At 42.8% G+C, this 23,066-nt stretch overlaps 12 protein-coding genes across 12 annotated transcripts; 7 read left to right on the top strand and 5 right to left on the bottom strand.

Moving 5' to 3' along the window:
* Positions 1-49: 49 nt before the first annotated feature.
* On the bottom strand, positions 50-801 carry K450DRAFT_228121 (uncharacterized protein). The gene is made up of 4 exons (XM_051586864.1): positions 738-801; positions 599-655; positions 182-422; positions 50-116 (listed from the first exon to the last, which is right to left on the bottom strand). Exons 1-4 carry the CDS (start codon positions 769-771, stop codon positions 110-112), a joined length of 339 nt encoding a protein of 112 aa, XP_051447267.1. The 5' UTR covers positions 772-801; the 3' UTR covers positions 50-109.
* A 1,651-nt stretch (positions 802-2,452) lies between these two features.
* On the top strand, positions 2,453-3,745 carry K450DRAFT_171130 (uncharacterized protein; the record flags this gene model as incomplete). Its single annotated transcript, XM_051584137.1, has 1 exon — positions 2,453-3,745. The coding sequence occupies one exon, from the start codon at positions 2,453-2,455 to the stop codon at positions 3,743-3,745; it is 1,293 nt and encodes a 430-aa protein (XP_051447266.1).
* A 149-nt stretch (positions 3,746-3,894) lies between these two features.
* K450DRAFT_228108 (uncharacterized protein) lies at positions 3,895-5,456 on the top strand. The gene is made up of 2 exons (XM_051586863.1): positions 3,895-4,042; positions 4,110-5,456. Exons 1-2 carry the CDS (start codon positions 3,917-3,919, stop codon positions 5,121-5,123), a joined length of 1,140 nt encoding a protein of 379 aa, XP_051447265.1. The 5' UTR covers positions 3,895-3,916; the 3' UTR covers positions 5,124-5,456.
* K450DRAFT_228105 (uncharacterized protein) lies at positions 5,176-6,872 on the bottom strand. Its single transcript, XM_051586862.1, has 4 exons — positions 6,478-6,872; positions 5,864-6,408; positions 5,493-5,793; positions 5,176-5,429 (listed from the first exon to the last, which is right to left on the bottom strand). The coding sequence occupies exons 1-4, from the start codon at positions 6,684-6,686 to the stop codon at positions 5,228-5,230; spliced, it is 1,257 nt and encodes a 418-aa protein (XP_051447264.1). The 5' UTR covers positions 6,687-6,872; the 3' UTR covers positions 5,176-5,227.
* Positions 6,873-8,697: 1,825 nt separating this feature from the next.
* K450DRAFT_285134 (uncharacterized protein) lies at positions 8,698-9,757 on the top strand (the record flags this gene model as incomplete). The annotated part of the gene is made up of 2 exons (XM_051593518.1): positions 8,698-8,793; positions 8,873-9,757. The coding sequence occupies 2 exons, from the start codon at positions 8,698-8,700 to the stop codon at positions 9,755-9,757; spliced, it is 981 nt and encodes a 326-aa protein (XP_051447263.1).
* A 279-nt stretch (positions 9,758-10,036) lies between these two features.
* K450DRAFT_228104 (uncharacterized protein) lies at positions 10,037-10,972 on the bottom strand. The gene is made up of 2 exons (XM_051586861.1): positions 10,738-10,972; positions 10,037-10,660 (listed from the first exon to the last, which is right to left on the bottom strand). Exons 1-2 carry the CDS (start codon positions 10,934-10,936, stop codon positions 10,107-10,109), a joined length of 753 nt encoding a protein of 250 aa, XP_051447262.1. The 5' UTR covers positions 10,937-10,972; the 3' UTR covers positions 10,037-10,106.
* A 1,158-nt stretch (positions 10,973-12,130) lies between these two features.
* Positions 12,131-13,950, top strand: K450DRAFT_228099 (uncharacterized protein). Its single transcript, XM_051586860.1, has 2 exons — positions 12,131-12,304; positions 12,411-13,950. Exons 1-2 carry the CDS (start codon positions 12,252-12,254, stop codon positions 13,735-13,737), a joined length of 1,380 nt encoding a protein of 459 aa, XP_051447261.1. The 5' UTR covers positions 12,131-12,251; the 3' UTR covers positions 13,738-13,950.
* A 180-nt stretch (positions 13,951-14,130) lies between these two features.
* On the top strand, positions 14,131-15,892 carry K450DRAFT_228091 (uncharacterized protein). The gene is made up of 5 exons (XM_051586859.1): positions 14,131-14,444; positions 14,538-14,644; positions 14,740-15,117; positions 15,212-15,535; positions 15,608-15,892. The coding sequence occupies exons 1-5, from the start codon at positions 14,162-14,164 to the stop codon at positions 15,764-15,766; spliced, it is 1,251 nt and encodes a 416-aa protein (XP_051447260.1). The 5' UTR covers positions 14,131-14,161; the 3' UTR covers positions 15,767-15,892.
* Positions 15,656-16,576, top strand: K450DRAFT_228089 (uncharacterized protein). The gene is made up of 2 exons (XM_051586858.1): positions 15,656-16,167; positions 16,252-16,576. Exons 1-2 carry the CDS (start codon positions 16,019-16,021, stop codon positions 16,445-16,447), a joined length of 345 nt encoding a protein of 114 aa, XP_051447259.1. The 5' UTR covers positions 15,656-16,018; the 3' UTR covers positions 16,448-16,576.
* Positions 16,577-17,205: 629 nt separating this feature from the next.
* On the top strand, positions 17,206-18,158 carry K450DRAFT_171119 (uncharacterized protein; the record flags this gene model as incomplete). The annotated part of the gene is made up of 4 exons (XM_051584136.1): positions 17,206-17,478; positions 17,560-17,600; positions 17,679-17,875; positions 17,953-18,158. The coding sequence occupies 4 exons, from the start codon at positions 17,206-17,208 to the stop codon at positions 18,156-18,158; spliced, it is 717 nt and encodes a 238-aa protein (XP_051447258.1).
* A 15-nt stretch (positions 18,159-18,173) lies between these two features.
* K450DRAFT_278312 (uncharacterized protein) lies at positions 18,174-19,189 on the bottom strand. Its single transcript, XM_051593290.1, has 2 exons — positions 18,873-19,189; positions 18,174-18,801 (listed from the first exon to the last, which is right to left on the bottom strand). The coding sequence occupies exons 1-2, from the start codon at positions 19,171-19,173 to the stop codon at positions 18,422-18,424; spliced, it is 681 nt and encodes a 226-aa protein (XP_051447257.1). The 5' UTR covers positions 19,174-19,189; the 3' UTR covers positions 18,174-18,421.
* A 371-nt stretch (positions 19,190-19,560) lies between these two features.
* On the bottom strand, positions 19,561-21,643 carry K450DRAFT_228081 (uncharacterized protein). Its single transcript, XM_051586857.1, has 3 exons — positions 20,999-21,643; positions 20,715-20,808; positions 19,561-20,630 (listed from the first exon to the last, which is right to left on the bottom strand). Exons 1-3 carry the CDS (start codon positions 21,562-21,564, stop codon positions 19,863-19,865), a joined length of 1,428 nt encoding a protein of 475 aa, XP_051447256.1. The 5' UTR covers positions 21,565-21,643; the 3' UTR covers positions 19,561-19,862.
* Positions 21,644-23,066: the final 1,423 nt, after the last annotated feature.

Raw genomic sequence — 23,066 nt, 5'->3', positions numbered from 1 at the left:
TGGGAACAATGTACAAGGACAGATCAAAGGAAAAAAAAAATAAAAAGCAAAGTACAAATTGGGTTCTTGGGAATTGCACCCGAGTCATATTTGGATATCTAGATGATGTTTAGAAACTGCGGTAACTGGTCAGTAATATGGCCTTTGGGGCATCCCTGTCAGATCATTGTGAAGGACTTACCCGTGAATCTTGATATCAGACTTCTTGGCAATGTCCTCAGACACAAGGAATTCAGCAATTTTTATTCTCTGGTCACCAGACAATTGAAGAACTTGACCCATCTCCTCAACTTCGACGACTGTGCCGTTGCAGGCAAAGTCTTTCTTGAACTTCTTCAAGATTTTCTTAGCATCGTATTCCTTGGGAAGACCCTGGAGGGTAGTTACGGTTTTGCGACCATTGCGTTGTTGGATACGAATGTCTGCAAATTGAGGGGATTAACGGTCAAGAAAGATCAGGACAGATCATGTCATAATCAAAACTTTCAGGATCCATGATCAAGTAAGATACCAAACGTAGATCAAGATCGTGAGCCCGAAGGTCGTTCGTTTGAAATGAAGTTGTCGCCAAAAAGTAATAGACACACTTGATACTTACGAATGTACCCAGTAGGCTGAGCTCCATTATCATCTTCGCCAACATCGGCAAAAGGGTCTAAATTATGGAAATTTCAACAGTAATGAGCTTTCGACTGTGTCCGGGTAGATATAATCCAAAGCATAGGTTGATTGATTACCGTAGGGAGCGTTCAGGTCTTGGAGATCAGACATATATGGATACAAAAAACTTTTGGCACTTGCAACAAAAAACCTCGTTTTAAAAATGATGTTATGGGCCTCTAGATTAGCCAATCACATCCTGTCACCGGACTTGCAGAAAAATGGGCATAGGTAATGAATTCGCAGCAACCTCGAATAATCGACTTGCTATGTCATATACTCAATTTCTTTAATGAACTATAAGATGAAGTAGTAGTTGATGTGATAAATGATGTATCTGCATTTTCCAGAGAATTTGTCCGCAGTAGGTTATCTTTTCACTCAAAACAACACTGATAGACATAAGTTTTCTTTAGTTACTTACTACGTTTACCGCAAATGTTTACATAACGATTGTAATTATCTCTCTGAATTAAATTACGTTTCTAGCTCCATGTGCGCTCACCTGTGTCATACATAAAATGGGGCGAGATATCAATTTTTATGACTTAATTTTATCTTCAATTATTTATGTCACCTTCCCCGAAACCAGAGCCTTTTGATTGTGTTCCGCTCCTATTTCTCAGTGGCTGAGAACACCATTGCCTTCACTATTGCTACCGGGCTCTGATATTCCTGTAATTCAAGCTGATCAGAGTAAGTTACTAAAACCAAGTTTTCTTTATATTTTCTTTTGTTCTCTTTCTTGGCTTTCGATTGGGCTTTCACTGCTAGCGGTACAGATTCTTCACTGCGTCGTACGCGTAATGTAGTTGTCTAGCTCAGATGGAGCGTTAAGAATGATCCTTTTGACAGTTTGCATTTATATGTGGGGTTTCTAAATTTTACTTCTCTTTGATCGCTTATTTCATAGTCATCTTGACAAACTTCTCTCTATCTCTCACTACCTATCTCTCTCCTTCACATCCATTATTTGTAAGTTACTTTGTTCCTGAACAGCACAGGCTATTGGAAGTATTCTTCAGTGTGCTACCCATTTATCTTTCGGGTGGTGGCAGCCCCTCACTTTCGTCAACTCGTTCAGCGTCATCCTGCTCTTTCTATTCTAACTGTTTCAATTGTTTTGCCTTCTTACGCCCATTCTTCGGTTGCAACTGTCGTATATCCACTCTATACTTTCATGGTATCAATTTTCTGTTAGTTTTTAATTCTCTTCTTACATTGCACCATGCCGCACTTTTTTCAAAGTGACCTTTTTGTTTCGTATGAACGGCTGGTTAATATAAATGATAGTGAGCAATTAGCTAACCTGTTCCAAATTGCAGATGATGACAAATACCACTCCAATTCCACAGTGCTTGAATGAAGCGCAGCAGCGATTATGTAAATCAGAGCAATTCTGATATTAACAAAAAGCCAAGATTTACGCCAAATCCATATGGGTACGTTTTTGAGAATGCCCATCAATTTCTTTCATCACAATGCTTATCATCGGATTTGTCACGCGTGCAGTGATATCTACTCACAATACGGTGTAATGAACCCAAATGCAGCTGCTATGTCCATGTCACAGTATTCACAAGCAAATGCCTTCACACCAAGCGTTGACAGCGCAAATGGCTTCGCAGCTCTTGGTCAGTTTAATGGAGCCAATTCCATGTACGGGTCAATGGGCGCTTACAGCGCAGCTCCCATGATGATGAATTCACAGTTTGCTGGAATGTCAAATTCAAGAATGGCAGGTGGTTACCCTCAATCTGCCTTTCCAATGGGTTTCAACGCAGGTGCTAGCATGGGCGGCGCATCAAACTCTGGGAGCGAGCCTTCAAGAACAATTTACCTTGGAAACTTGCCGGAGGACACCACTTACAATGATATATTGAATCACGTCCATACCGGAGTTGTCGAATCGCTAAGACTCCTTTCAGAAAAGAGTTGCGGATTTCTATCGTTTCTTGATTTTACGTCAGCACAAGCATTCTACATGGAATTTAATTCTGGCCACAAGTTGAGTATCAACGGCAACGATGTTAGAGTAGGATGGGGCAAGCACAGCACTATCCCAAGCACAGTCCAGACGGCGGTACAAAGTGGAGCTACCCGTAATGTTTATCTCGGAAATCTTGAAGAAAACATTACCGAGGAAGAACTCAAAGCTGATTTGGATACGTATGGTCAGATCGAACACATCAAGATAGTGCCCGAGAAGCATTGTGCTTTTGTTCATTTTACAAGCATATCCGCTGCCATTAACTGCGTCACCAACCTTCCAAATGAGTCCAAATGGGAAGGCCGCCGTGTCAATTATGGCAAAGATAGATGTGCTTACAATGCAAAACAAGGAGGAAGCCAGTCTTTGCAAAATCAAAACTTCAATTTCCAAAATCCCTTTCAATTCGGATACGACCCTTATGGTAGTTCTCGCAACCCCCAAATGGCGGCTTCTCAAATGATGTCTCAATCGTACATGGCTGGTAACTCTGCAACGTCAACAACCGTCTACCTTGGTAACATACATCCTGATACCACATGCGAAGATATCTGTAACGCTATTCGTGGCGGAATATTGTATCAAATTAGATACCTTTCGGACAAACACATTGCCTTTGTAACCTTTATGGATGCTACAGCTGCTTTCAACTTCTATCAACTGCTCACCTACCAAGGCATTAGTATCAAAGGGCGCAGACTCAAAGGTGGTTGGGGAAAACCGGTCCAGATTCCTGCGTCTATCCTCATGGCCGTCCAAAACGGTGCCTCCCGTAATGTTTATATAGGTAACCTCGACGAAAGCATCACAGAAGAGAAGCTGAGAACGGACTTCTCAGAATACGGTGATATCGAGTTAATCAACTTCCTGACCGAAAAGAGCTGTGCATTTGTCAACTTTACGAACGTACAAAGTGCTATGAACGCATTGGAAGGGATCAAGAATAAGGATGATTATAGGAAGCTGAAGATCAATTTCGGAAAGGATCGATGTGGAAATGCACCCAGATTACCTAAAACCAATAGCAATGGCTCTGAAGGATCAGGAAGTCGCGCTAGAGAAGGACAAGCAGATGCCGTGGTGACTGAAAACTGATTGATACATCAAAAGTAAAGCAAACACTGATCGTTTTGAAATAATAAAAAGTATTGGTTGAGATTTGGAAGACAAATTGAAAACCTGAAACAGTCACGCAATTTTCTTTAGCCCTAAAACTGGAGGAAGTGTGGTGTGTTTTTTTTTGACAGCAACAGAAATAACACAACCATGAGTCAGGACACTATCACATTACCTGCCGCTGCCGACTTCCACTTGCACTTGCGTCAAGGCGAAATGATGCGCATGGTCACACCCATGGTATCTAAAGGCGGTGTTTCCCTTGCATATATCATGGTATGTTGCCCTTGTAATGAGTGTGGGGTAGGAATGCAATAGTTTGTTTAATTCAAAATCTGGTCAGCCCAACTTGAGTCCACCAATCAGTAACACAGACCAAGCTCTTGCGTACAAGAAGGAGCTTGAACAACTGGCTCCCAATGTCACTTTCTATATGACCTTGTACCTGTCACCCCAGCTTACCATTGAAGAAATTCGCAAAGCGTCCAAGGCTGGAATTGCTGGCGTCAAATCATATCCTCGTGGAGTCACTACCAATAGTGATGGTGGTATCGAAAACTACGAAGTATATTATCCAATCTTCAAGGCAATGGAGGAGGAAGGCATGGTACTTAACTTGCACGGCGAGATCCCATCCGATGCCGAGAGCGATATTTGTGTGATGAACGCAGAGGAACGTTTCCTCCCTCAGCTCGAAAAGCTTCACAATGCCTTTCCTAAGCTCAAGATTGTTCTCGAACACGCAACCTCAAAGGCTGCTGTTGAACTCGTCAAGCGTTTGGGCGACACTGTCGGTTGCACTATTACCGTTCACCATCTTCAATTAATCGTTGATGACTGGGCCGGCCAACCCCATCATTTCTGCAAACCGGTCGCCAAATATCCTCACGATCGCTCAGCACTCCAAGAGGTCGTAAGCTCAGGTAAGTTGACGGTATTTTATGCCAGATTCATTTTAGTGAAGCCAAGTAACCTTTCTTTACGCACAGGTCATCCACGTTTCTTCCTTGGCACTGACTCCGCACCACACCCAAGAGGTACCAAAGAGACATCTTGCGCTCATGCTGGTGTCTTCACTACTCCTCTGGTGCTTCCTTATCTCGCTCAAATTTTTGACTCTCTCGGCTGCCTGGATAAGCTAGAAAACTTTGCTTGTCATTTCGGAAAAGCTTTCTATGGATTGTCCCAAAAGCCAGAATTCGAAAATGCCACCGTTACTCTGGCCAGAACCAGTTCTGAGCTTGTTGTACCTAACGAGTTTCATATCTCCCAAGATGGCCAGCCTAGCTCTCTTGGAACTGTTGTACCATTCTGGGCAGGCAAGCCTCTTGGATGGCAGATTGTCAAAGATTTTTAGATTTGGCCATTTTATACACTCTTGCCACCGATTACAAAATAAAATTCTAAAAAGACACGCAGGAAATGCTGCTCCACTAATAAAAAACACACAATGTTCCCATTCTATAGTAACAATGTTCTCTTCTTCTTGATTGGAACTCCCAAAGAGTTGGCGTCTACTTCGTCTTCGTGTCCTTGCGCACCATCGCCTTCTACTTCATGTGAATAGTTTTCCATGAACCGATTTTTTGATGCTTCAAACGTTTTACCATCGATAGATTGACGAATCGACTCAAAAAAGTTTGCATATTGATAAAGGTTGTGGCTAATGGCAAGATAATTAATATACAGTACCTGCCACTATAGATTTGTTTTTGAAGCTCCTTACCTCATCAACAACACCAGTCCCAACATCTCATGTGCATTAAGTAAGTGGTGTATATATCCTCGAGAATGTGGGGTGATACAACTGTAGCATTTGCATCCTTTCTTAAGTGGCGTAAAGTCATCGGCAAAGGAAGGATCCCAGAGATTGATAGACTTAGGTTCCTTGCTTCCATGATTATCAGCTGCCTCACCTTCTTCATTTCCGAATTCAAATGTCAAGGCTCTGCCTTTATCTGTCATTTTTGATACATATGCACTGTCGAACAAATCAATCCCAGAGGAAACAGCTTCTAAAACGCTCTCTGGAAAATAGCAAAGTAGATCAATATTTGGTCAGCAATAACTGAACACTAACAGCCTATGAAATATTACCTGGACTAGAGAAGCCATATGTGATTCGTGGTTTGTCTTCTGGCAACTCGTTGAGTGAAATTTTGATCAAGTCGAGAGCCTGGTTTCCAAAACCTAGGCCACTGACGACAAACCCAGAAACCTTTCGCTGAGCTGCCTCTTGTGCGGATCGGATGCGCTCTTGCTCAAATTGACTACCTACAAGAGTGGCGAAGACCGGAATGTCAAGATTTTTGGTCTTTTCCAAGCACTCATCCAGCCATCGAATCGTTCTATCTACAGACTTCCTGACTCTTTTGTTTCCAGGTTCGGTGTCTGACAAGACGTCGGCGATGACAGCGTAGAAGTCGGGCTTATATTGCGAGATCATACGGCACCAAAGTTCTGGCGTGATTTGTCGTACACCGCCATGAGTATTGACCGAAAGATACTTTTCTGTATTTGCAGATGATGGTACGTGCTTTGAAGGATCTCTGGTGTCCAAAAAGAGGAGATATTTATTCGCGTTAAGGTAGGAGTGTAGTCCATGGGGGTATGACAGGCCAGCTGGTTCCTTTTGTTCATAGCTATTGAAGCCTAATATTTTAGAATAGATTCCAGTAGAACGTTTTTTTATCATCGACTACTTCACTTACAAATGTTCTGCCGAAATTTGTAGAGAATCCACCGGAACAAGCTCCAAGTTGTCCGATGTCAAATGGGGAACTGAGCCTCGAACCGTGTGGGCCAAAAAGTTTGGCGTTGGAAGACTACTTACTCTGCCCTCTCTTTTGGCAAAATTGATAGTTCCTCGACGTAACAACGATCCTGCCTCGGAGTGCAGCGTGAAAAATGGGCTTGTCATTTCTCCAGTTTGTAAAATTCGTCAATCCTCACGTAAAGTTGTTAGGCGAAATTTTTCTTATGGCAGGAAAGGCAGTCACCAGTCAAGTGTGATCATAACATGAAGCAAACGTTCTTCAAACGCTAGATCCTCATTATATCTTGCCACAAAGAGATATAATAAAAAAAACTCAATGCATTTGCGATATATTTTGTGTTGAATGAGTTAAATCTTTCAAAATTTGGAGAAAAGATGGTAGCTAGACTGTCAAGCCAACTGCAAAATCATGCGATCATCTGAAATGCTACATCGTTTTTGAGGCAGTCTACAGCGTGAAATCCCATCAAGAATTAAAATGTGAAATAGTTCATCGTACAATTTACAGCATAAGGGTAAGAACGGATGTGCGTGGGTACAGGATTCGCTTAGAATAACCCAGATCCTGATCATGCACATTCACTATTAGCGTTTTTTTTTTTTTTACCACAATGTATCTTAAAGTCGAACCATAACCCATTACAATGTGCAAGTGCTACGAAAAACACATTGATGGCTGAGATCAACGGTAGATAAGCCAGCCAGCGCATGGGCCACTTGTAAATAAGCCTCTCTTGTAATCTGAGAGTTTGCATGACAATGGGGAGGCTCAAGCCCAATAATATTTAATTATCAACCAATGCCACCCGATATCTTATTCGAGGACTTGCTTCTTTTCATCTGTAACTTGTCGATGATACTGATGAACGTATTTCCTTCACGTTTTTTGGGTTAGTAGATAAAAATACCTGGTGGCCATAGACCATGACAGAACGTCGGGATACCCATTTATACATCTTTGCATGCACCCATCAGCAGATGGCTGAATAAGTGAGAATAGGACATGATACAAACGTGACAGACTGCTAGTGAAGCCAAAAAAAAGGGGGGGGGGAGAATTACATGCTCATTGTGTACGCCTTACACCACCGTAGAGCAAAGAAACACATTTGGTCAGGACTCGAATTCTACTATCTCATATCCCTGCTGCAAGTGTCTATCATCAGTTTTACTAACCTAAGAATTGAGAAACATAGAGACACTTTGTTTTCAATATATACGATACTATATGTTTACTGCTATTTTTCGAAAGTGTATTTTCGGGACGTATAAAGTGAAACATAGAAATGTAAGGCGTTCCCCTGACATCTCACGCGAAAAAATTTCTGTAGCCCATACCTTTTTTTAATCCTATTCTTTACCATTTGATGTTCATCCACGATGATGTTGTAGGTGATACATCTTAGGTAAGACACGAAAGGCGCTTGTGCATATGCATGTTCGTTGACTATTCGTCATGCTCAAGTCAAAATTTCGTTATGGACCAACACCAGAAAAAAATAAAGAAGAAATTATTGCGTTGGTCCCCTGATCATTCAGTCTACGATCTGTATGATTCAGCACGCTTACAACGTGAAAATGTAGATAGAATATAATCAAACCACTCAAAATACGATAGCCGTATATGAAAAAATAATGTTCTATAACGACATTAAACAAGACTGCAATGAAGCATGCAGGGCATCCACAAACGTTTTCTGGGAAATCAACCAGTACTATGACATCTGGACGTCCCCTAAGAGGATTTCCAATAGTTGAAGAGAAAAGGTAGAATGGGAGTAACTAGATAGATATGACTATTGTGACAGACTTCGATCTGATAGTCAGGAGTGATCAGTGTAAATTTATGCGACTATTCTCCAATACATCTGGGGACGTGAGGATGTTGACTCAGTCCTGGGATTTTTGCTGATGTGCTCTCTTTTGCTCCTATTATTCGTGGATAGATTTGGAAATGAGGTTGAGAACCAATGTGGCAGGTGTCAATATGTATGATTACTGGCTAGCTGATTGCTGTATAAATTGAACATGAATAACCCACCTGTTTTTGTTTTGGATCGGCCATTTATCTTTTACTTTCTTATCAAAATCTTCACCAAAAACTTTTTTGACTATAGTTCAAAAGATAGCTCAGCATACACTGCGAATTAACATTATGGGCGCAATTCAGGACAATCGAAACAACCGGACGTACTCCTCGGGCAAACGGCCAAGAGCCCCTATCGCATGCTTTAGATGCCACCACAAGAAGGTATGACCTTAGGTGTCTCTACGAACTTCATTGTATACAGGTTAACTAAACTATTTTCTCATCGATTTTAAAAACATAGGTGCGCTGCGACGGTGGCCATCCAAATTGTACCAGATGCCTTTCAACTGGTGTTCTTTGTGCTTACCCTAGTTCACGGCGTTCTCGAAATACTCAACCGGCCAACGTCGATCCTTTTATTGACAACTTATCCCAGCTAGAAGGTCGTATACGGCAAATTGAGACAGCTATGGATTGTCAAAGAAACATTATCCAAAAAATTGTTTCTGGAGACGATAAGAAGGAAAAGTTGGATATCAACCTTAGCAAACTTGTCAGTCAAATGCGTAAGACTGAAGATGAAGTTCAAGACTCTCGATCCATTCTTGCTCAGCTACGCTTAAAGGGAGAGCAACGTATAGCAAAGAGCAAGAGGTCGCAAAGTCCAATCAAGCGTGACAATTCAACCGGCGAGTCCAATCTGGATGATAGCGAAGAAAAGCAGACCTCAAAAATGTTAGATTCTGAAGATTCTGGAAACAACAATACTTCAGATATGCCATCCATGTCATCCAGTCCGCGTGCTAGTATCTCCTCCTCATCATCATGCTCGTCGACACCGAACCATGTCAATGCAAATGGAAGTTATAACTTACTTTCATACAATACCAACAACACGTATGGTGTTCATGCCAACGAAGCAACACTATCTATTACGCCTGAAATGTCGTTTGGTCAACTTGGAGACCAGGTTTCAGATATGATGCTGGGATCACAAGCAACCATGTTTACTTCCCCAAGCTGTGGGCAATATAGCCCACAGGATATTAGTTCCTTTATGTTTGCCCATGGACAACACCCAAATTATTCACTACCTCAGCAGAATTCTCCAGGTAGGCTTCAAGATGCAGACCTTGTTGCTGCTGTTCAAGCCTTACATAACGGTCAGGAAGTCTGGTACTGCTGATCGTTTTTATCATATTGCTTCTTCCTTATTTATAGTATGCATCGATTACCTTCATTTTCACACGTTGTCAGCATTATTTTTCTTCTTCAATGATATTCTTAATTCATTTTACGGCATGTCTTCCAATATTACACTTGTTCTTCATTTCATCGCCATGTCCTAAAGCAACTTCTCTAAGTGACGCATAAAAGTTTCATTATAAACTAATCTATGATGCTGCCTGCCATCTTCTAGGAGTTCATACGATATCCTTTCTATCTTTCAAAATGCTATGGCGTATCATGAGTTCTGCCGTGAGTTTACCGGGCTATACTTTATATATTTTTACAAGGGAAAATGAGTATGCAGGCTATGACTGGGCCTTTTCTAAATTGGCTGTTATCGAATGGTCAGTGTGGGATACACATCCCATACCTGGACTTAGTTCTGGGAGTCTCCTTCTCTCCCACCATGCTCGTATTCTACCGCCTATTCCGTGCAAAAAGATAACTCGGCGACTGGGAGCTGGGTTAATACTTTCTATTCGGTGTTCCGAAATGTCTCCTGAGGCGTCAAAGGTATATTGAAACACTCCTTCAAAGGTCGATTTGGTGACTGCTCCAGACGACATGACTGCACTAGCACGAGATAAGCCCTCCAGCTGCCATCGCACTTGTAACCGTGTTGGGGATTGTTTCGTATCATCCATTACTCGCATATTTAGTATTTCAAAGGTGATATCTCTATAGTATAGGTCGACGCTATACCGCAGCATTTCCGAAACCCCTATGTATGCGGTTCTTCCATGTATACGAATCTTGGTGTATTGTGGATCATGTAACAGGATGTGCGGGTGGTACATATGATGATCCGCAAGACCGTCGCGAAAGAAATAAGGGAGTGTCGTTTGCAGGGTATCTATTGCTACTCAGTGCCAATTTGAATACCAGGTATCAATACGGTGTCTCCACTATGCTCTTTGAACTGAAGAAAGAGCTTACCATTTCCTATCTTCAACTTGCGTTCATTTTCGCCATCCTCCTTCGCTGAGCTGGACGAATATTTTGTGGCCAATAAGAGGATTGGTCGAGTACGGGACATCGTTGGTGTCCTATTCATCCCGCTAGGCTTCAGTGCCGGACGGGTTAAAAGCCAAGCACATTGTGCACTGCGCTTCCTGCATTCATATAAATTTAGCATTCTTGCAGTTCTTCCATGAGTTGACGACAAATTCGCAACACAGGCTTCATGGAAACTGAAAGTGGTATAAGGAGCAGTCACTTGAAAATCTTGTGAAAATCTGCATGAAATTTTTCCCAATTCGCGAGCCCAAAAGCTCGGTTTTCCGCTACAGTATAGAGGTTCAGTCCTTGAGTAAATCAACGAGTATTAAACGCAATTAAGATATATATAATTTCTAGAGTCTGTATAGGAATTCCTAGAGCGTATGGGTGGTGTACAGAAGGTGGGATAACAAAGGAGTATGTGATTTTCGTTCATAGAGTATATTGAAGCAGGATGAGATAGGACTGATGGTTTCCGCCTCTATTGTAACCATGCGTGCTTTGTATTATCATATACATCCGTTTTAAAGGTTTCAAAATGAGCTCTAATTATCACTGCCAACTTATAGTCTATTTAGATACTTCGTTCGGCTGCAGTAATCCGACCATTTCGTCGCGAAAGCGACTTTTACGCTTCAATTTGGTCAGCATCAAAGTTCAAGTACCTTTATAGAATGTCTTTCAGACTACTTTAATTTTCAGCGTGCTGCCGATATTTCAGAAGAATCTGTACTTGAATCAAAAAGTCTGAGTCATGGCCTGTCCACGCCAAATTTGATATTGCACGACATGAGCAATTGTACTACAGCAGTAGAACAAAATATTCTATCGTATCTCTTGATTAAGTCCTACCTACAGATTTGAAACAAAGTCAAAATGCAATAAATAAAGCGTACAATTGCTATCGCTAGACAAATGCATAAACTGATATGACGCGAACCGATTTGTGTTCGAAAGTATGCTTAAGTTATGTTGACATGTGCTGTTGCATCGCCGATGGACATGGAACAGTTTCTTCTAAAATGCTAAGCCTGACGGCGATGAAGTAGTGTCTGCATTATATTATATCTCTAATTATATTTTTTGCCTAGGTTACAGTGCTGACTCGAGAAGGCAGATGATCATCGTGCGGAAAAGTTCAAAATTGACCAAATGGGGGGCATTCTCGTCGTACCGATGCACGAAACGACTGCTTTTATCAGCCCTGATTCAAGCCCAGCAGTTTTGTTCAACCGGAAATCGGACACGCTAAACAACTCTGGTGAGCTGTTTGATAGAAGAATATTCTGTGAACAAAGGTTGTTCTTACAAACCTTTTCTTTGTGTCAACCAACGACAGAGTTAAAAAAAAATAATTTTCTAAATTTTTTCCTTCAAGCGATATCAAAATGAAAGATGGTTCAAACATTGTATGGTGCTATCATGCTTGACTACCACCAGCCTCATCTAGCATGCGCCCGCTGACCGTAGTAAATACCCACAAAGGTTCAAAAAAAATAGTAAGGTAGATTGCGGACCCGAGTCTTTGGTGGAATAAAAACTCCAGTGATACGATCTTTCTTACTATTGTCTTTTTCTGCTTGAAAATACTCCCTGGCTATGGAAGATAGCTCACGTCGACAGTCCCTTCAGAATAAACCTTTACCAGCGGATGCTCCTGCTCCCTCCATGCCGTCTCCGGCTTCTCCCCAAGAGCAACCGATGCCGCAGCCTCAGCAAGTAGGTGGCCAGCCACAGGAGAGTCAAGAACACTCTGCACCTCAGCAACAGCATTCATATGGCGAGCTGCCATACCCGCCACCACATCAGCAACCCTATTCTCCTCCGCCACAAGGATACCAACATTATCCTCCCGCTGGACAAGGTCAATATCCAAATTACCAAGGTCCTCCGCCTGCAGGATTTCACCCATCCCCTCCTTTTGGATCCCCGGCGCAACCAAACCAATACGCATATCCACAAGGTCCGCCCCAAGCTACCCCAACTTACCCTCAAGGGTATCAACAACAAAGTCCTTCACCATCTAGCCCAAATGCCCCACAGGGATATTATCAACAAGGACCACCAACATCTGTTCCAAATCCAGGACAAGGATATTATCAACAAGGTCCCCCACCACCTCATCCTGGCCAAACTTCACCCTACGGATATTATCAACAGGCCCCACCACCACCCAGTCATTCTGGTCATCCGCAAAATCAATATGTTCAGCATCCAAAGGCATTTTACGACGCCTATGGTATGCCAACGGACGAACTTCGCCGTTACACAACAGCCATGTTCAATTTTCTTGATGCAACCTATGCCCCCAAAAACACGGGTGCAATTGAACAAAGCAAAATCAAATCATTCATGGAACAAGGCTTGGGGACTCCGAGAAATAGAAATATTGGTTATCTACCTCCCAACCAAATGGAGGACTTCTATAATCACTTTGGAATCAAATTTACCAAAAAGCTGGCTCCACCCACTGTTGCCAATGCTGTTAATGTAGCATCCAAGGTCTTCAAAGGTGCCAACTTTTTGGCGAATGCCCTTGGAGGCGGCACTGGTTTCGGCGGTGGCGGCGGCAGCATGTTGGGCGGCGGCATGGGAGGAAGTTCTCAAGCAGCGTTGTTGATTCCAGCCATCGATAAAGACGGGTTCAATACTCTGGTCTCCAATTTAGCAAAGAGAAACCCTAATGGCATGTTCATCAAGCTCAATGAAGTCATACAGAAATATAGACTGAATCTTCCACTCGTCGAGCGTAGTCAGTTACCTTTTGCGCCAGATTCGCGCATAGTGGAACAATTCAACTCTTATGAACAGATAATGCTAATGAAGATGCAAATGCAGCTGAAATCCACCCAAATGATGGCTAACTTGGCTGTGCAAGGTGCACACAACGTTCAACAAGCAAGTTTGCCTCCTGGATATTATTACACCCGCAATTGAAGCGAGTCATTCATAACAAGTGGTAGCTTAAATTGGAATTGATTCGATTTGTTATTAGCGTAGTCTTCCACCCGACCTATGGCGTACGGTGTAATAGATTTTTTTCAGTATCCTTGATGGAGACAGTATTATCGTAGCGACAGGCGGTCTTTACGAATTTTTTGGTTGTAATATCTGCAGATGATAAACATTGACTGAAATTAGCTCAACCTATCGTTTGGCGTATTGATTGATTGATATAGTAGTGTGATATGAAGTATTCAACAGTGTTGGCAGCAAGGGCAAAGTGGTGTGTCTTTCTCGCAATTAAAGTGCTTATGCCAGTCAGTCAGGATTCGTGACTGCCAAGGATGAGGCAGGCAATCCGTCGCACACAAGCGCGTCAAAGCCAACCAATTTCAAGTTTGCTCTGTGTAATCAAATCATGCAAGCAACACGCTTCGACACTGCTCATGAAGATTTAATACACGATGTCGCTTACAACTACTATGGAAAGCGTCTAGTCACATGTTCCTCAGATCAACGCCTGAAAGTCTGGGATTTCAATGAATCTGGCAACGGAGTAGCACAATGGGAACTGAACGACTCTTGGAAGGCGCACGATTGTTCCATCCTCAAGGTTATATGGGCTAATCCCGAGTTTGGTCAAGTTATAGCCAGTTGTTCTTTTGATAGACAGGTTAAAATATGGGAAGAGCAAGAAATAGGTAACAGGACAACATACCTTTGTGTACAGTTCTTTCAACTCCAACATGGATTGATTTTAACCTAACATTTATGTACCATTTTCAAAATGACAGAACCCAAAAACAGCCAAAAAAGATGGGCAGAAAAGTTTCGATTAGTGGAGAGCCGAGGTTCTGTTCAAGATATTGAATTTGCGCCAGGAAATGGAAGTCTACGCTTGGTATGATCTACTTCCAGCTGCATAAACACGATTTCAGACGATTTCTATTTTTTCTTTTCTCAAATAGCTAATGCTAACCAAACCTTTTTGTACAGGCAACATGCGCTGCTGATGGCATTGTCCGAATATACGAAGCTCTTGAGCCAACTAATTTGACACAATGGCCACAAATGGAGGAATTCGAAATATCTTCAAACGCCTCGTCGCTTAATGCACATTCAGCATCCGCAGGTGGTGGAACTGGTGGAAGCACAATGGCTACTAGCGCATTTGGTTCTCAAGCACCAAGTGCATTGGCAGGAGGACAAGGCCTTGCTGGCGGGAGCGCAGGAGCATCTGGTGGACTGCAGCAAGCTGGCCCCAATCAAGGACGTAACAGTGATGCCGGTGGAAGCTATTGTTTGAGTTGGTGTCCAAACCGATGCCCGGCGCCCATGATGGTAGTTGGTTTAGGTAGAGAAAATGGAGCTCGTGTAAGTTGTCAACGCAACATGATTGGTAAGGTGGCCTATTGCTCACGCACGCACGTCTTTTTCTTTTTTTTTTTTTTGGCTGGGCTGGCCTTAGATCTTTAAACACGACGGACAAAATAGGTGGTATCCTGGCGAATACCTACCTGGTCATGAAAAGGAAGTGCACGATGTCTGTTGGGCACCAAGCATGGGACGATCTTATCAATTAATCGCCACAGCATGCAAAGATCACTTTGTCCGTATTTTCAAGTTAACAGAAATTAGCGCCACCCAATCTAATCCACCCCAAACCCCACAATCAAGAAACCCATCCCAATCCAAACTGAATTTAAGCCCTTCTGCTTCACCAAATCAATCACAAGTTGGTAAACGATTCAAGGTAGAAGTTTTAGCTACATTTGACGATCATCAAGCGGAGGTAAAGGAAACACATTGCTGTCGGGTCGCCTCCCTCGTATATTGTTGCGTTGCGACTAATCATGTTGTTTAGGTATGGAGAGTGGAATGGAACATAGAGGGTACAATCCTAGCATCATCTGGCGATGATGGTACGGTTAGGTTGTGGAAGGCTGGGTTCGACGGCGTATGGCGGCAAATGTCCGTGATATCCGCAGATGGATCTAATGGTGGTGCTCATCCATCACACTGAATCACATAGATAAACTTGTTAATTAGGGCATCCATCTTCTTTACCCCAGTAAAATATATCAATTTGTGTGATTTGGTAGAGTCTGTCAGCGAGAAAAGAACCAATATGGGAAAGGAACAAAATTTCGACCCCAATTTTTTTTGTAAGTCCCATGTGATCTGGGCCAGTGGGTGTGTGTACTTTATGATGGACCGGCTCCGTTCTGGTCCGTGAGTTTTTCTACCCGCTTCTTGCCATTTAACCCAATTGCAAATGGACATTGCTCCTGTTGTCAATTCCTACTATGAGAACTTCTTGGAATTACTGGCCCAGCTTCTTTCAAGGGCAGTGACTACCAAGGAGCAGGAAGCCATTCTCAAGGGTCTCAAGGACTTTCAGGAAAAGCTTCGGCGACTCAGCAGGTATTATCTTCACACAAACCGCATGGAACGAAACAACTGTCAGTTTTAGTAACAACCCCCAAATCTTCATTTTTATCTCTTCAGTCAAAATCTTCGCCGTCTGCAGTTGGAAATAAGTGAGAAAGAAGCTCAGGGTCCCACGTTCTGCAAGCATGAAGGAAAAACATGCGCTCAGAACTGTACTCGTGGATTTATCAGAGCCTTTGTCATGTCATTTGGTATTAAATATCTTGTGGCCATCCTCCCGGCACTTTTGACCGGAAAGGTGTTTAAAAAGTAAGTGTGTTAGTTGTCTTAACGTAACGATAATGTTCTTACACGATGGCTCCTCATGATGTACTAGCATGCTAAATTAATGTCAATTTTCTTTTTTGCTTTGGTATCTATAGACCTGGTCTACTCAGGCAAATGGCTGGCAAGTATGTATTGCGACCTGAGTTTTGACATCTCCCCCGCATAGTAGAATTGTGTGTCCGACAAATAGCTGACTATTCTTGGTTGTGATCAATTAGGGATACGACATTGTTTGCTTTGTTTATGAGTGTATTTCTAAGCACATACAAGGGAACTCTTTGCACTCTTCGAAACATTCGAAAGAACGATGATCCTAAATCTGATCGACTGAATTCTTTCATAGCTGGATCTCTCGCTGGGCTATCGCTATTGATCGACCCTAGCAAGTCACGTCGGCAAGCCATCATGCTTTATCTGCTTACCAGAAGTTTACAATTCAACGGTGCATGGCTGATGAAGAAATGGGCTGCCCACAGAAAGAAGGCAAGACGGGAAGAGCTTTTGGTAATGAAAGATGAGCTGGATCTTGCAGGGTTCCAGGATGGCGAAAAACGACAGTTGATGGTTCGCAAAAAGTGGGACGACAAGTTGGCTAAATTCCTGGAAACTTGGGCCGGTGTTGGAGTCATGATGATTGCTTCCGGACAAATTATTTACGCCTTCCTTTTTGAAGCCGAGACCTTGCCAAAATCATACTATCAATTCTTGCTTGTACACTCAGGTTGGAAGCAAGATGTTGGCCCTATGGCCGCTCCTCTTACCCACGCTATCGGCAACACTGTCAATCAACTGACTAAGGAAAAGAATATTCGCCTTCCTAGTGGATGGACGAGTCGAGAGTACATTGCCCAACACTTTTCACCAAACATTGCAAGTGTCATCCCCCCAAAGTTGAAGCACAATTACATCATGTGTGCTCTGCAACATCCACTCGACGACAGCTGCACTAGAAGCAAGGCGACTTTGTTCGGTAACGAATTTTTGCGTGCTCTCAAGCTCTATGTACCGCTGAACATTGTAAGAGAATACCTTGTTGATTGGCTGATTCCAATACGTTCTTTCCTAACCGCTCATTGATTGGTTCGCAATATCATGTAGATTATGACTGCAGTATTCCGGTGGTCCCAGCTTAAATCTGAGTAAGTGGGAAACCATTGAAGCATATCATCAAAAGAGTATTGTATTATCGACTAAACGTGAACTCCCTAAATTTTTAGGCCAGAAGAAGTCCTCGATCGCTTCGTCAAATCGTGTTTGAGATCAGCTCTCTTCCTAGCGTGCTATGTCACCATTGGCTTTTCAACGCCATGCACCGTTCGACCTCTTGTCGGCAAGGAGCGACATTGGATCTACATGCTTACTGGTCTAGTGTGTGGTAGTATGACTATGATAGAAGCTAGAGGACGTCAATTAGGTACGAAATCATGGATACATCGCAGGCTTGACTGCCATTCCAGGGGCTAACACGACTTGTTCTTCTTCCCTTTTTAGAACTTGGTCTCTACTGCTTGCCTCGTGCTCTCGAGTCGTGGTGGAAGTGCATGGTCAAGTGGGGTTATGCCCGTAATGTCCCACATGGAGATGTTATCTTATTCATGGGCGCCATGGGCAGTCTCATGACATTATACCAGACCGAACCAGATACCATTAACCGCCATTATCTTAGCGTCATGACTCGATTCTTTGGCAGGAACTAACTTGGCTTACACCAAAGTGTGTATTGATCAGGACATTTCATTACTATAGTTGAGAGAATTGCTATACTATAGACATTGTACTCGCACTCGTATTTTATATAATGCTGGGTTTTACTTTACAAGGGGGTTAAGGGAGATAAGTATTAGAATCAAAGGAAAAGATGAATAAAAAAATGAAACGGCAAAATTATTTTAGTTGAACAATGGCAAGGGTTTTTTTAAAACCAAATTGGCTATTTCGGGTATGAAGTACAAGGATCAATTTACATGGACTTGACAGATATTTTGTCGCCTGAATTGCTCATTCGAGGTACAGTGAGTGGTCGTGGTGGTAATGGCGGTCGAACGGCGGCCGACGCAGCGGTGTCTTTAATGAGAATGTTAAAATTGACCATTGTGACGTCGGCGTCTATAACTTGGGTACCGTCGGCTGTTGGGTAAACAGCTTGTGGGCCACCGACAATCCGAGCTTCGATACCTTCTTTTGGAACATAGACTCCATATCGTTTGCAGCATTTTTTCGCCACCCAACTTTTCTTAAAATCCTTGATATGTTCTTTCCCAACGACCTTGAGTTTCTTCGAGGCGTACTGTATGGGTTTTTTCTGCGTCAGTGTAGTAGCGTACGTACCAGCTCTGGCACCTACACATAGTAAACTTTGTAAGTATTTCGAGTCTATGATGTAAAGAAAAAATTGCCATGTCGTCACGTACCTGCTGCCAAAAAGGTTGCAATGGCCGCTTCAGCTGAAACAGCAGTGGCTACGACCCCTATAGCAGCCGCCGAAGCTACACCTACAACCGTGGCGGCTACAATGGGAACAGCAACATGGTGCCATTTATACTCGTTTTCTCCTGATGCTACCTTTGCTTCGATGGTAAACCAGACTTGACCAACACTGAGCGTGACAGTCTGGTTGGGCTGAAGGTTGTTATAATAATGGACAGGGCCCAAATGCGAGAGGGCAATATGAAGTGGTACGTTTGTGAGATTGGTGATTGCAAAGTGCGGCATAGGTGATGGAAAGTGGTGAAAAGGGTTGAGAGGACTTGCTGGCGGGATCTTGGCGAAAATAAATAAAAATGATCTCGCTCGTTCAACTTAGGCCAAATTTGGAAAATTGTAATCGTCTCAGGTTCCAAAAAGCCGCCACAGACTTTCCCATTGAGACATTTGTTTATTCCTTGGCCACTTCTACAGACCGTGCAACAACGTTAAGGGTTGGATCAAGCTGTGACGGTATTTTCTAGCCTTGTTAATGTGCCATGTAGCAGTGTTCAGATGACATATTCCACTTCTTCACCCTGTATTCAAAGTGGGCTGTGAAAAGTTCATTGTTCCCTCAGCCGAAATACAGTTGTCGCGTCAACACCCCTAAAAAAAAAAGCGCAGATCTTGCAGTTTATGTGCTTTTATGACAACGGTGCATTTTTTTATTTTCGTGGTGTATAGTGTTTAAATCAGTTTGCTTTTATGAAACAGCCAGGTGAATGGTCAAAGGTACACATGTCTTTTAACATTCGCTGTGTAATGATAGCAATAGATGAAAGATATAGATGAATAGGTTCAAATTCATTTTAACTAGACATACTGTATATCCAAATCAAGAAGAAAATTTTTCATGGTTTTTAGAGAACCACATATCTAGTGTAGTAGGGGAGAGATATTTCCTACATGTAGCATTCCATTGAGAAAGCAGCTTATCATCCGCTGGCAACAGCAAGAATGCGGAAGTTGGTACCACCGTTGGGGTTAGAAGTCTTGTTCATAAGCTCGCAGTGTAACAGGTGTTGACCTTGACTTAGACCTTCAGCAACAGGAGTCATAACACCAATGCTATACCATTTATCCCAGTAACCTTGTAGTTCCCGGCCCTTCTCCTTGTCGTCTCCAATCCAGCACCAAGCATTGCCCAAATTATAATCAGCGCTGCGAAGAAGGTAGAGATACACGACGCCTTGGTTTGCTTGAACTTCAAACGTGATATTAGAGCCTGGCTTATCGGCTACAATGTAGAACTTTTCATTCTGCCAGTTCCAGAAATTCCAACCCTCCATAACCTTGGGCTTGTAGGATTGATCCGCAAATGTGTGACAATAGGGTTCAAGTTCTCTAAATTTGTCTTGCTCCCACCGGTGAGTGAACATATCGAATTTTGGAATACTCTCGTTGTATGAGTAGTTGTCCAAGAGAGGTGGCTGGACTTGGTCCGACATGGCACACATCTGTCTCTCAACGTAATGGGAGATGAGGTCGCTCAATAATTGATGTCCCCAGTCTGACAAGTGGTGACCGTCATTGTACAGCTTGAATCGGAGGTCGTCTGGGTGGCGGTTAAGATGGTCATAGAGAGCATTCTTCATGGAAATATGTGGCAAATCATAGTAGTTGGAGATAGGCAAATGTGATTCCTGGCCATCTAAGTACTCGTTCACATTGTAACTGAAAACTGAAGTCATTATAACTGCGGGCTGTGAATATCACAGAAACGTAAAAAGTCAGGTCATGCCTCCTCGCTATTCATAGAACTTGAGTCCCAAAAAATCAATACATACCTTTCTAGGCAGACGAAGCAGGTTTCGAACCAGCGATTCCATCATCTTAGCCTGAACTATACTGCCTTGCTTATTCAATTCGCAAGGTAAGGTACTACCCAAATGACGGGGAAAAAAGGGAGATTAGACAACTGGTACATTTGCAGTAAGTTCGTAAAAAGGGTTGTGTGCAGGGCGGTGGGGCTTGCGCCGTAGATCGCTTGGGCCCCTCAGCTAAGCAAGGATCAGGGACGCCGCTGTGCCTGACCTTCCTTGACTGACCAATTTGAACACTGTAAGCTTACCTGGCATCATTCAGTGAGAATTCCACAAACACAATATCAACATCCTTTGGTATATGCTTATCAAAACAATAAGCGTAGTAGCCAGAGTCGGTGGCTGGTACAGCTCCTTGGAAGATAGTGTGGTGACCTTCGGGGAATTGTTCATTCCACCAATCTAAGAATCGGTAAAAGTAGATGTTCCTCCAATCGTTCAATGTATGACCAGCCGACACCGATCCTCCTACCACTGCCATTCGCAAGCTTTCTCCCCGTTGAGCCTTGGCTATCTTCTCACGCAGACGCTTGTTGGTTCCTTCATGTGCGATGGATCGTTGCAAGAGTTCATGGCCATATTGTTGCTCAAAATGATTGTTAGGTCCAGTGGCTGGACACCTAGGATCTTTTACCTCCGCTGGTGGAGGAGGACTAGACGAAAAGAGGTGCAATCGATTGGCGAAATCCGAGGACCGTAAAGCAGCGAGCGATGCAATGGACAATATAGCGAGAACAGCAAAGACAACAATCATGGTTGTTCGTGAGGTGTGATTGGTGGACGACAAGCGCCCCAGCGGACTATAACGCACCATTTCGTATGAATGCAAAGGGTATATGGGTCACTACAGCAAAGGAAGAAGGGAAAGACAGATGTGATTACACCTGGGGGGGCTCAAAAATGTTTGGGATCTAAAAAATTAAATTTTTGAAATTCCGCGAAATTGCTGGGCCATTGGGTTTGCGTTGGTTTGGATTGGGGACTCCATCAGTTTCTCCGTCATTAACCTTTTCATGCTATGAAGAACTGCTTTACAAGAACTTGAGCATCAACAAATTTTTCCGATGCTGCCCATCCTGGGAATAAGAATGTCTATAAATGGTTCCAAAAATGATCTGCGAACCGTACAACTCATTCGCCGATCAGGTTATTTTCTAGTCTCCGCATATTCAGGAGTCCAATGCAATACTAGCTATCCCGCAAAACGTCATTAGTGTCAGTGCCATCATTGAGCGTTTTTAACATCTCATTTTTTTTTACACACTCGTCTTCCTTGCTTATGGCGATAACCTTTCGATGTATCTCGAAAGCGGGGTGAAATACACAAAGAACAAAAAGAAGTACCAAAAAAAAAGCCACAACATTCTTTGCTTAGACCCTGGGACCAAATGTTAGAATATCATGTGATACAGCAGTGCAAGTCAACCAGCCAGTTGGAAGGTAAATTATAATTGCAATTTGAGTATACAGAAAAATAGAGTAACCAAATTGCGATAATCTCTACACTGAGAACACAATGCCTCTATGGATAGCACCAAAATGTGTGATACAGAACGTTGAGGAAGTGGCTTTTCGGTGAGAAGCTGCTTTAAAAGGGTTTTTTCTTTATAAGCAGTATTTGACCATATGAAGCGGTAGAAAGTATAGGCATAAAGGTGGTCTTGATTCGCATTCAAAAAGATACAATCAAAAACTACACAATTGCATTCTCATCGTCATACTGCAAAGTTTTCAGAGTCCAACAGGAATATAAGCGGGGCGGTTCATTGGTTCGATGTGTTCAGCGATGGAATGTGATTTAACCGCAGAGTGGAGAGACAAAAAGAGCAAAATAAGGTCGCTCATATCGTTAGCAGCTCTATCAGCTACAGCACCTGTACTTTGAATATGGAATACAGCGGACCAATCCACCAGGGCTAGAGTATAAAATTTAGCTGCTGTACGACCGTTTCTCTTGGATTCACACTATGGCAAGCAATGATTAATAGACAAGGTCCGAATGAGTGATATTTCATGATTCTGAGCGCCGCCTAGTTTATAAATGAACCTTGTTACTGTGATGCAATCTTCGTTAGCTGAAATTTTCAGCTTACAACCGTCGAAGGTCACATGAGCTCTCGTTCACCGTCGCACGCACATCAATACGGCGTTCAAGACATACCCTATAGAAATTATGTGGAATGAAAAGCTTGTTTGCCCACGTTGGCATGTTCTAAATTTCAAGTTCAGGACAGAGTCTGAGTAATAAAATGCGAGTGCTTTTTTGTTATTTAGGGTAACGTGTCTCGTCGATGATGCAGATCAATTTTTAAAAAG

This window comes from Umbelopsis ramanniana (assembly GCF_025399195.1).
Source record: "Umbelopsis ramanniana AG unplaced genomic scaffold K450scaffold_10, whole genome shotgun sequence".
Classification (NCBI taxonomy): domain Eukaryota; kingdom Fungi; phylum Mucoromycota; class Umbelopsidomycetes; order Umbelopsidales; family Umbelopsidaceae; genus Umbelopsis; species Umbelopsis ramanniana.
Note: the sequence above shows the minus strand (reverse complement) of the source record. Positions and strands in the feature narration are given on the sequence as shown.

Excerpts from the sequence above, each read along its gene's own strand:
- K450DRAFT_228099 (XM_051586860.1), top strand. The coding sequence starts at position 12,252 with ATGCGCCCGCTGACCGTAGTAAATACCCACAAAGGTTCAAAAAAAATA. Across the intron at positions 12,305-12,410 it reads GGTTCAAAAAAAATAGTAAG|CTCACGTCGACAGTCCCTTC; the intron begins GTAGATTGCGGA and ends TATGGAAGATAG.
- K450DRAFT_228105 (XM_051586862.1), bottom strand. The coding sequence starts at position 6,686 with ATGACAAGCCCATTTTTCACGCTGCACTCCGAGGCAGGATCGTTGTTA. Across the intron at positions 6,409-6,477 it reads CAAATTTCGGCAGAACATTT|CTATGAACAAAAGGAACCAG; the intron begins GTAAGTGAAGTA and ends AGGCTTCAATAG. Across the intron at positions 5,794-5,863 it reads ATATGGCTTCTCTAGTCCAG|AGAGCGTTTTAGAAGCTGTT; the intron begins GTAATATTTCAT and ends GCTATTTTCCAG.
- K450DRAFT_228091 (XM_051586859.1), top strand. The coding sequence starts at position 14,162 with ATGCAAGCAACACGCTTCGACACTGCTCATGAAGATTTAATACACGAT. Across the intron at positions 15,118-15,211 it reads GTAGAGAAAATGGAGCTCGT|ATCTTTAAACACGACGGACA; the intron begins GTAAGTTGTCAA and ends GGCTGGCCTTAG. Across the intron at positions 15,536-15,607 it reads TTGACGATCATCAAGCGGAG|GTATGGAGAGTGGAATGGAA; the intron begins GTAAAGGAAACA and ends CATGTTGTTTAG.
- K450DRAFT_228089 (XM_051586858.1), top strand. The coding sequence starts at position 16,019 with ATGGACATTGCTCCTGTTGTCAATTCCTACTATGAGAACTTCTTGGAA. Across the intron at positions 16,168-16,251 it reads AAGCTTCGGCGACTCAGCAG|TCAAAATCTTCGCCGTCTGC; the intron begins GTATTATCTTCA and ends TTATCTCTTCAG.
- K450DRAFT_228108 (XM_051586863.1), top strand. The coding sequence starts at position 3,917 with ATGAGTCAGGACACTATCACATTACCTGCCGCTGCCGACTTCCACTTG. Across the intron at positions 4,043-4,109 it reads TTTCCCTTGCATATATCATG|CCCAACTTGAGTCCACCAAT; the intron begins GTATGTTGCCCT and ends AAATCTGGTCAG.
- K450DRAFT_228081 (XM_051586857.1), bottom strand. The coding sequence starts at position 21,564 with ATGGTGCGTTATAGTCCGCTGGGGCGCTTGTCGTCCACCAATCACACC. Across the intron at positions 20,809-20,998 it reads TTCTCACTGAATGATGCCAG|TACCTTACCTTGCGAATTGA; the intron begins GTAAGCTTACAG and ends TCATTTGGGTAG. Across the intron at positions 20,631-20,714 it reads TGCTTCGTCTGCCTAGAAAG|CCCGCAGTTATAATGACTTC; the intron begins GTATGTATTGAT and ends TGATATTCACAG.
- K450DRAFT_228121 (XM_051586864.1), bottom strand. The coding sequence starts at position 771 with ATGTCTGATCTCCAAGACCTGAACGCTCCCTACG. Across the intron at positions 656-737 it reads AGACCTGAACGCTCCCTACG|ACCCTTTTGCCGATGTTGGC; the intron begins GTAATCAATCAA and ends TCCATAATTTAG. Across the intron at positions 423-598 it reads TCAGCCTACTGGGTACATTC|ACATTCGTATCCAACAACGC; the intron begins GTAAGTATCAAG and ends CTCAATTTGCAG.
- K450DRAFT_278312 (XM_051593290.1), bottom strand. The coding sequence starts at position 19,173 with ATGCCGCACTTTGCAATCACCAATCTCACAAACGTACCACTTCATATT. Across the intron at positions 18,802-18,872 it reads TGCAACCTTTTTGGCAGCAG|GTGCCAGAGCTGGTACGTAC; the intron begins GTACGTGACGAC and ends TACTATGTGTAG.
- K450DRAFT_228104 (XM_051586861.1), bottom strand. The coding sequence starts at position 10,936 with ATGCTAAATTTATATGAATGCAGGAAGCGCAGTGCACAATGTGCTTGG. Across the intron at positions 10,661-10,737 it reads CAAGTTGAAGATAGGAAATG|CAATAGATACCCTGCAAACG; the intron begins GTAAGCTCTTTC and ends GGCACTGAGTAG.